General features: G+C 64.7%; 2 protein-coding genes across 2 annotated transcripts in view; one reads left to right on the forward strand and one right to left on the reverse strand.

Moving 5' to 3' along the window:
• Positions 1-9652, forward strand: part of ODAD4 (outer dynein arm docking complex subunit 4) — a 241591-nt gene that overhangs the window by 140671 nt on the left and 91268 nt on the right. The window lies entirely within an intron of this gene.
• On the reverse strand, positions 92-9623 carry KCNH4 (potassium voltage-gated channel subfamily H member 4). Its single transcript, XM_068212315.1, has 16 exons — positions 9437-9623; positions 6745-6978; positions 6480-6611; positions 6189-6331; positions 5053-5296; positions 4683-4840; positions 4164-4371; positions 3844-4038; positions 3457-3656; positions 2855-3104; positions 2536-2750; positions 1540-1587; positions 1093-1454; positions 849-952; positions 684-763; positions 92-598 (listed from the first exon to the last, which is right to left on the reverse strand). Exons 1-16 carry the CDS (start codon positions 9510-9512, stop codon positions 137-139), a joined length of 3111 nt encoding a protein of 1036 aa, XP_068068416.1. The 5' UTR covers positions 9513-9623; the 3' UTR covers positions 92-136.

Below are 9652 nucleotides of genomic sequence, written 5' to 3' on the forward strand. Positions count from 1 at the left end.
AAGAGTATAAAACCGTATCAAAATCCCTGCGCGTGTTCCGAGTCCCGGGGAACCCCGGGGGCACGGCCCCCCCCACCCCGGGCGGGGTCACCCGCAGCGGAGAGCCCCGGGGAGGGTGCCCCCGGTGCCCGCGGGGTCAGTGGGAGCTGGTGGAGCCGGATCGCGGCTGCGGGCGGGCGCGACACCAAGCCCCGGCCGAGCAGCCGGGGAAGGAGCGGGCGGAGCGGGGCGGCAGCGGGGGCGGCTGCGAGTCCGAGCCCCGGCGAGGGTCGGGGCCGGGGGTGTCGCCCCGCGGCGGGCGCGGCCCCTCGGCGCCCACCCAGGGGTGCAGGGCGGCGGCGTGGGCAGAGCGGCTGCGGACGGGGCAGCGTTTGGCCCGGGGGCTGCCGGTGGGGGAGCTGAGGGAGCTGGGGGGCACCGGGGGCGAGGGGGGCACCGGGGCAGCGGGTGGAGAGGGCCGGGGAGGGGGCGACACGGTGGCAGGCAGACGGCAGGGACAGGACGGGGGTTGCGGGGCGCCCAGGTGGCCCTTGAGCAGCTCCATCATGTTCTGCAGCTCCCGGCTGAGGTGAGAAACCTCCTGGTTGAGGTGGTTGATCTGGAAAAGGACAGACAGCCGTGAGCAGCGGCCGATGTCCCCGGCATTTTCGGGGACATGCACCCACCTCTGGTCCCCACCACACCTCCTGGTTGAGCCTGCTGATGTTCTGCTTTATGTGCTCTGCCTCCATCACCAGGGCTGGGCTGCCTGCGTCAGTCCCTGCTGGGGAGGACACAGACGGCGGTGGAATGCCCTGCCAAGCCCCAGGGCCAGCGCTGTGGCCTTGCCCGGCAGCCGCTGGCAGTACCTGAGGTGGGGGAGTCCCTTGCCGCACTCGGCGGCGGGTTCATGCTGAAGCAGAAAGTTTGTGCCTCTGAAGTCCCTCCGTTGTCTTCAATGCCGTCCACGACTCTAAGCAGGAGGGGGTGAGGGTTGCCCCGCGTCACCCCCTCACCTCTGTGCCACCATCTGAGCAGCCCCCAGGGCCCCTCGCTGCCTGGCTGGCACCAACCCGCAGCAGCGGGATCAGCCGCCCGCACATCCCAGCGTACCTGGGACTGAGGTCGGGCGGGCCGGACGAGTGCAGGGAGGGGATGAGGAGCTTGGCCGGCCTCCTGCCCGCGCCACCATCCCGCTCCAGGATGTCCCTCCGGCACTGGGGAGAGGGGCTGCGGCCGCGGCTGCCGCGGGCTGGGGAGTGGCAGCTGTGCCGCAGGGCTGGCACCTGGCACAGCTCATCGCCCAGCAGGCTGCTCAGGGAGCCGCGGCGCACTGAGCTGCTCAGCGCGGGCAGCAGCAGCTTGCGGCGGGAGGTGCTGGCAGGGGACTGCTGGAAAACCTCGTCGGGCTCCTCCTCGTCCTCCACAATGGAGGGAAGGGGCTTCTCCGGGGCGGCACCGCTCTCCGGACGAGGCTGCAGGCGGGCAGGAGGTCAGGACTGGTCCCAGCCACAGCCATCCCTGCCCCGTCCTCCCCCATCGCCTCGGCAAGGGACGAACCTGTGGCGCCTGCGGCAGCCTCGGGGACCGGGAGTAGCGGCAGAGCCCCTGCGGGGAGAGCAGACGGTACCGGCTCAGCAGCAGGAGGGAGCCCCTGCACAGCTCCACGGGGACCAGTCACGGGCCCGCAGCCCACCCAGCCTCTCAGTGTCCCCCTGGGCAACCAAAGCCTTCCCCAGCCCCACACATCAGCCTCAGTACCAGCCTCCACAACCCCTCACCCACTCTCCTTCCTCTGCTGCTGCCATGTCAATGGTGAGCTGCCCGACCTCGGCCTGAGTGTCCTGAGGCAGTGACCGAGGCTGCACCCCAAATCCCAGCCACGGCTCAGCCGTCAGAGCACCAGCTCTGTCTGGAGCATGCAGCCAGCGTGGGAGGGTGACGCAGGTGCAGAACCTGGTGCATGCTCCTGGCATTCTCCTCTCTTGGTTTGTGTACACCCCTCCTGTGTTATGGACATGGTGGATCTTGGTAGGGCTGTTTGGGACCTAGAGACTGACCTCCCACACCACCTCCGTAAGGCTCAGGGGGAAAATGGGCACCAGGGAGATGCACCAGAGGAGATCCAAGCTGCTCTCAGCAGAGCCGGGGGTGGAAAAGTGCAGCAGAGCCATTTCTGCAGCAGAACATCCCCCCGGATGCTGGAGCCATCAGCATGACTAAACCCACAGCCCCCAGCTGTGTGCTGCACTCCAGGGGGCTTTGCCCTGGCTATCTGTCCTGCAGTAACCCCCCAGTTCTCTCCAACTCCATTTCCAGCCCTTCCATCTACCTCAGCCTCCTGCATTGCAAAGGCTCTCTCTGCCAATTCCCTGGGTTGCACAGGGCCAGGACAGGACATACCTGCGTGCCAGGGTGGCAGAGCTGCAGCCCCTTTCCCAACCTTGGAGCCTGGGGACTGCGAGCAGGGAGTGCATGGACTCCCCTTCCATGGCCGTGCACAGTCCCAGGGCCGTGAGGACAGGAAAGGGCCTGAGCAGGAGGACACGCACCCACCTCCATCTCGCTGCCCTCCCGCAGGTTGAAGGTCAGGTCCTGGTGGATGTCAGCTGTGAACTTGCTGGCGTACTCAGGATAGAGCTGTAGCACTTCACAGAGCCCCCGCAGCCCGATGTGCTGAAGGTCGCAGTAGGTCAGTGCCTTCACGTCCGCATTGGTCTTGATCACCTGGTCCGTTCTGCACAGGTCGGCTCCAATCAAATCCCCTTTGCCTGCAGGAGGGGACCGGGGCTGGGCTAGTGACACGAGCCCTGAGCCCCTCACTCTGCCGGGCAGCAGGAAGGGCTGGGGCAGAGCCCACGCCACCTGCCCTCACCCAGGATGGCCAGGACCACGTTGTCCTTCAGCACCTCGAGGGAGCCGGAGCAGACGAAGTAGTTGGCCTGTAACGCGTCGCCCTGGCGCAGCAGATACTCTCCCGGGGCACAGAACGAGGTCTTGATGTGGAGCGAGAGGGAGCGGAGGCAGCCCCGGCTGGCCGTCTCAAAGATGGGCAGCTGCAGGATGTCCTTGTTGAGGTGCATGGCCACGTCCGCACGCAGCTCGTCGGGGAAGTCGTGTAGCAGCTGGGGACAGAGGAGCCGGGGCTCTGGGCACGAGGGGCAGGGAGCAGGGAGCAGCTTTCCTGCAGCCCAGCAGCCCCAGGGGACAGGTCCCCCTCCGGAGTGGGGAATCTCGCTGCTCAGCTGCCCTGGTGTCTCAGCAGTGCTCAGCAGTCCCGACTGGCAGAGGTGGGCCCTGTGGTAATCAGCTGCGTCTGCTCCATATGCCCGTCCCGCTGCCCGTGCTGGCAGGAATTTGCCCCACACCTGGTCCCTCCAGCACCACTCCGAGCTGGCCCTGCCAGCCACATTGCTCCCCCGATAGGTGCAGGTCGGGGCTGGAGGGGGCTGGCCGAGCCCCACCAACACCTCCTACCTCATTAGCATCAATGCCGTTGTTCACCGACCAGGTGGTCTGGAAGTACTCCAGCATCCTCTGCTTGAGCTGCTGGGGCAGGTGATGGACGCGGATGAAGTCCTTGAGGTCCTTCATGCGGGTGTGGTAGAGCGAGCGGCGGGAGTACATGCGCTGGATGATGGCCGTGACATTGCCAAAGACAACGGCGTGCATCAGCGCTGGGGGCAGGAGGGCAGCGTCAGGCCCGGCCGGGGGCACAGCACGGGGCGACTGCTCCCCAAAGCCCAGCCCAGGGCTGTCTCACAGGGCTGTCTCACATGCCCATCACCTCCCCCAGCGCCCTGCCAGGGACACAACGCTCTGGCAGCCCTGCAGCGCCCTGCCCAGCCCTGCTGCTCGCCTCACCCCCAATGAGCATGGTGCAGATGGAGAAGATCTTCTCGGTGTCGGTGTTAGCGCAGACGTTGCCGAAGCCCACGCTGGTCAGGCTGCTGAGGGTGAAGTAGAGGGAGGCGATGTAGGCGCTGCGGATGGAGGGGCCCCCCACCGAATTGTTGATGTAGGGAGCCTCCAGCCTCTTGCCCAGCTCGTGCAGCCAGCCTGCCAAGCACAGCCCGGGGTTAGCACTCGCAGGAGCCAGCTGCGAGAGCTGCACCCCTGGCACTGCTGCCCCACAGCACAGGGGGGATCCCAGTGCTCAGAGCACGCCTCCGCCCCGCGCTCACCGATGTCCCAGGTGCGGGGGTCGTTGCTCTCCAGCTCCTTGCGGCCGATGACGTACCAGATGCAGGCCATCCAGTGAGCCAGCAGGGCAAACATGGACATGAGCAGCGTGAGCACCATGGCGCTGTACTGAGAGTACCGGTCCAGCTTCTGCAGCAGCCGCAGCAGCCGCAGCAGCCGCACCGTCTTCAGCAGGTGAACCAGCGAGGTCTGGGGGGCAGGCAGGAGAAGGAACCTGGTGTAGCTGCAGGCAGGGACAAGAAGGGACCCCAACACCACCCCTGCTGGAGGAACCCTTTTTCACCCCCACAGCTTCCAGGAGGGTCATGGGTCACAGGGCAAGCCAGAGGCAGCTCATCCCCAATCAGCCTTGCACCGCTGTGCCCAACACCCAGTAGACAGCCAGGGTTGTGGCTTGTCAGGGCACCAGGTATCCCCAGGAGATGTGGGTGTTGGAGAGGGGCAGGCAGGTGGGCAGCGGCTTTGATGTCGAGGGCTGCGTTTGTGCCAGCAGCACTCACCACGGTCACGTTGAAGATGTAGAGCAGATCAAAGGGCAGAGCAGCGATGAGATCCACGAAGAACCAGGTGGCCACGTAATGGATGCAGATGGAGCGAGGGTCGTACACAACCTGGCCCGACTGGCTCACGTACGTTGTCCGGAAGTTCAGGATGATATCTACCCCAGGAGAGCAGGACCAGCCCTCACCGCCCCTTCTGTGGCTGGCAGGGCTGAGCCAGCATCCACAGCCAACACTGGTCTCGTTTCTGGGGTGCCCAGGACCAACAGCAGGAGCACAGCAATCCCAACTCCCCTCTCCATCACCCCTGACCCCTGCCCCACCATGTGCTGTATCCTGGATCAGTGCTCAGCCCCGCACACAGACCTACCCAGGATGAAGAGCATCTCTACGGCGATGTCGCTGACAATGGTGCTGCGGGCAGCGGAGAGACTGTCCTCTGTGCCCGTGAAGCAGACATTGTAGGGGACGGTGATAGCCACGTAGAAGGTGGCCAGCAGGATCAACCAGTCCCAGAGAGCCTTGAAGATGCTGTAGTGGAGCAGGATGAAGCGGGACTTCTGTACCGAGGCCACCTTGTACTCGGGGATGGACGGCTTGTTCTCAAACACGTTCTGCAGGAGCAAAGGTGCGGTGGGACGGGGGTGGTGCAGGGGCCATCCCACACGAGGGGTGAAGGCCACCACAGCCACCCCTTCTCCTGAGTCCTGCCAACCAGCTGGCACCCCCTGATGCCAGGGTGATGACACCTTTTTCCTGCACTGTGGTCACCCTCAGAGATGGGCACAGAACGCCGGATTACAGCACATCAATTAACACAATGTCATTGCTATTAACAGTAATCCCCTGGCAATGCCAGCTGCTGCCTGGAACCATCTCAGGTACCAATTCACATGCTAGGGCAGAGCAGGGGAGAGGTGAGGGCAGAGCCAGGGCCATCCCCCCTAAATTCCCAAAATTTAAGACTGGTGCACTGATATCTTTTGCCTGCTTATGAGCTTTGGGACCTAGCAGCTCTTGGACCCTCTCTCTGGCCCCACAGCTGCAGGTGGTGCCCTTTACTGGGCACAGCAGCCATGCAAAGGGGCTGGCACAGGACTGACTCTGGTCCCTGCCCCATCTGGCAGCTCCACAGCTCTGGCACCCTGGTAACAGCACTCCCCAGAGCCAGGATGGCTGTGCTCAGAGCCAGCACTGGGGTTTCCTGACAGTGAGTGGATGAGGAGAGGCACAGCTCTGCCAGAGCTGCCAGGTCTGCTGTCTCAACAACAAGCTCTGGGCACACACTGGATTCTCCTGCTGCCAACCAAACACAAGTGCAGCCTGGCTACAGCGTGGCTGCCAGAGCTGGGGGGTATTTCAGTATTTGGCAGGAGAGACGTGCATGGGAACAGCATCCCAGTGAGGCTGGGTTCTGCTGGGGACTGCTCTCAGGAGAGCTGCTGCACTGCCAGTTCACCACAGCCCCAGCACTGGGGCAAAACTGAGGGTCCCCCAGGTCCTTACACGGTTGATTTTCATCTCGCCACGGTCCCTCCGGACAAACTGGCTGCTGAGCTGGTGCAGAATGGTCTGGCCCTGCCTCCGTGCAGCCCTCAGGTGTGAGTTTCCAGGCTTCTTGCTCCTCTGCTTCTCATTCCTCTGCTTCTCTGCAGTGGACAAGGCATGCTGAGTTAGTGAGAGTGCTGTGCCATGGGTGTTCGTGTTCCCCACCAGGGAATGGGGAGCCCCTTTGCCACATGCCCACTGCATACACTGCTCCCCAATTCCCATCCCCATTCTACAGCCACGGCTCACCCTCCTTCTTGTCACCAGGGTAGCTCCTGCCTCGGCTCTCTGTGATGTCCTTGAAGGAGAAGAGGAAGAGCACCACCTCCCCCTTTTCATTCTTGATGGGCATGATGTCCAGCAGGCACCAGAAGGCAGCTCCTGGGTGGAGAGAGTCGGTGAAGGCAGGGCAGCTCCCTCACCGCTCAGCAGCTTCCCCCAGGCCATGAGGCCATGACGGGGCCAAATCCCAGCTGGAGCTGTGGCCAGGGACCCAGCCCCATGTGCCACTCACCACCCTTCTTGTAGAAGCAGACCTCAGTCTGGTACTCCTGCCTGCTGTCCAGCGCCTTCTCGATGCTCTGCAGGATGGGCTCGCTGGTCTCAGCCCCGCAGAGGAAACGGCAGCTGCAGTTCTTCTGCATGACCTCGGTGCGGGCAAAGCCGGTGAGGTCACAGAAACCATCAGAGCAGTAGACAATGGGGAAGCCACAGCGGCCCTGTGCATTTGCCAGGATGAAGTTGCTGTCTGAAAGGAGACACAGCTGCCCTCGAGGCCTTGGGACCACCTCAAGGGGCACGAACAGCAGCCCAGCCCTCCCAGCCCCTCACGTGTCCCTCTGGGAAGTGAAGCCAGATCTCCATGTGGCTGCTGGCTGCCCCTAGCTGCTCCCAGAGCTTGCTCATCCCCTGTCCTACTCTACCGCCCCAGCCCAGGCAAGACCCCAGCCCAAGTTCTGGAAGGGGAAGGAGCCCGGATCCGTCTCCCGGCCCCCATCACCCACGCGAGGCAGCTCACGCCTCCCCCTCACCATCTGCCACTCCCGCTCCGCGGGGGCTCAGGGAGCTTAGTGGGAGCAGCAGCTCCCAGCTGGGCGTATCCAGCCCAGAGGTGCCCAGCTGTGGTGCTGAGATCCCCAGAGGTGTGGGGTGCTGGGACACCAGCTGAGAGTGGGGGGAGAAAAACCATGAGCCCACAGGAAGTCAAGGGCCAGCACCCAGGCGCCATGAGCCAGGGATGAACTGGCATCCTCGGCCTCTCAGCAGCACAGAGCGTCCCCAGGATCACCCAGCACTGGAGGCGGGAGGTGGCACCAGCCGCAGGAAACTCCTCGCCAGCCCCGTGCCCTGCCCAGTCACAGAACAACTGTTCTGCCCCCCAGCCCCCAGCCCTGCCCCACGGCGCCAGCGGGACAGAGGGGCTCATGTTAGCAGGGTGCCAAGGAAGCGGGTGTGCAGCTGGCACGCTCTGTGGTGGAACCCAGTGTGGGCACACCAGGGTATTCGCAGCCCCCAAAACGGTCAGCGGTGGTGGGTGCCCAGCACAGGAGCCTTGCACCACACAGCCAGGATCAGGTGGATGTGCTCTGCCCCCTCTCACAGAAGAAAGGAGCCCACGGTGATGCCAGCACCCGCACACCACGGGCAGAGTGGTGCCAGGGCAAGGCAAATGCAGCAGGAGGCTGCAGGAGGGAAGGGAGGCAACCAGAGGCAGCCCTGGCTGATGGAGGTGCCGTGGGGCCACCACAGCACAGCTCAGCCCAGGATTAGCTCGGAGAAGCAAAAATAGCCTGAAGCTGTGACTAAGGCCAGATTTTGGCTCTGGGAAGCCGGGATTATGGTGATATCCAAGATGTGTTATTAGAACAGAAAACAAGGGTTTGCATTTGGGAGTGGCTCACTGAGCTGGAGGATGTGGCCCTGACAGGCTTGGCAGACCCCAGCCATGGTGGCCAGAGTGCCTGGCCGGGTGCCTTGGGGCCCAGAGCAGTGGCTGCCCGGGAGAAGCAGGGTTAATTCCCCACGGAGTATCGCTGCCCTAAACCCCTCTCCATGGCAGATAAAGCCGATAAGAGGCACATCAAACCCACAAAGCCCCACACTGTTTAAAAGTGCCTGGCGGAGGTGGTTGGGCAGCTTTGGACAGGGGACTGCCACAGCTCAGGAGGCAAAGCCAGGCTCTCCAGGGCAAATTCCCAAGGCTTTGGTCGTGGTGTTGCAGGCAGCTTCCCCGGGGTCTCTTCCCTTGGAGAGCCTGATTCAGGAGCTCTGCCCCTCTGGGGGGACAGTGGGATCACCATCATGAGGCACGTGTGGCTCTGCCTTGTCACCTCCAGGCACAGCTCAGAGCTGGAGAAGAGAGATTTCTCTCACATTGCAGCCCCAAGGGTAACATCCCAAATTTCAGCTTCCCTGGGCAAGTGACCCCCTGTGCCACCAGGGCTGCCCTGTGTCACTGCAGGCTCGGAGGCATCTCGGCATCGCAGCAAACACATGCTCCAGAGTGCTCCAAGTGCCTCGAGAGTGCCCTGGGAGGTGGCTGCAGGCTCCCAGTGCCATCTTCATGCCAGTCGCACCCAGCAAGGGAGGAGATGCTCAGCCATGCAGGCAGCTGGCCCGGGAGACACCTGTTCCAGGTGTTTTTGAGGGGAAGCTGAGGTCAGTCGTGAACACGGCCCATCCCCGGGTGGCTTCATGGGTATCAGCCATCCCGGCTTCAATCCATCCCGGCACATGGACACGGAGAGCAACTCAGCGGCCGGTGACACCGGCACCACTCGGGCACGGGACGGAGCAGCGCGGGAGCCTGGGGATCCCAGGTCAGCCCGGCCGTATTGAGACCGACCGTGCCCTCCCCGGAGCTCCCCCGCCCCTCCCGGGGCCCCGCGCCCCTCCCGCAGACACCGGGATCTGTCCCTGGTGCTGAGCGCGGCTGCGGAGACACCGAGCGGCACCGGCAGCGGGAGCGGGGAGAGCACGGCGGGGGCGGCCCGGGACACGCGCACGGGGAGTACCGGAGCACCGAGCCCAGATACGGGACGGGGCCGTGCAGCGCGTGGGTGGCCACACCCGGCCGAGGCGCCGGGTCTGCGGGGCCGAGCCGAGCCCTGTCCCGCTCGCCATCTCCTGCGGGACATCGGTTTCCCCCACCCGGTTTCCCCCCACGCCGCCGGCACGGCCCCGCCCCGGTCCCGTCCCAGCCCTACGTGTGCCATCGAAGCGGGTGGCGATGGTGTCCAGGAAGGTGTTCTGCGGCGCCAGCAGCCCCTTCATCACCGGCATCGTCCCGCCCGACCGGCCGGCCGCCGCGGGGCTGCGGCGGCGGGGCTGCCTCCGCCGCCCCCGGCCCCTCCGCAGCACCGCAGGCTGATCCCGGCCCGCCCGGGGCTCCCGCCCCGCCCCCGCCCCGCCCCGGCACCGGG

The sequence above is a fragment of the Anomalospiza imberbis genome, chromosome 22 (assembly GCF_031753505.1).
Source record: "Anomalospiza imberbis isolate Cuckoo-Finch-1a 21T00152 chromosome 22, ASM3175350v1, whole genome shotgun sequence".
In the NCBI taxonomy this organism is placed as follows: Eukaryota; Metazoa; Chordata; class Aves; order Passeriformes; family Viduidae; genus Anomalospiza; species Anomalospiza imberbis.

Excerpts from the sequence above, each read along its gene's own strand:
- KCNH4 (XM_068212315.1), bottom strand. The coding sequence starts at position 9,512 with ATGCCGGTGATGAAGGGGCTGCTGGCGCCGCAGAACACCTTCCTGGAC. Across the intron at positions 3,657-3,843 it reads CTGCACCATGCTCATTGGGG|CGCTGATGCACGCCGTTGTC; the intron begins GTGAGGCGAGCA and ends TCCTGCCCCCAG. Across the intron at positions 1,455-1,539 it reads GGCTGCCGCAGGCGCCACAG|CCTCGTCCGGAGAGCGGTGC; the intron begins GTTCGTCCCTTG and ends GCCCGCCTGCAG.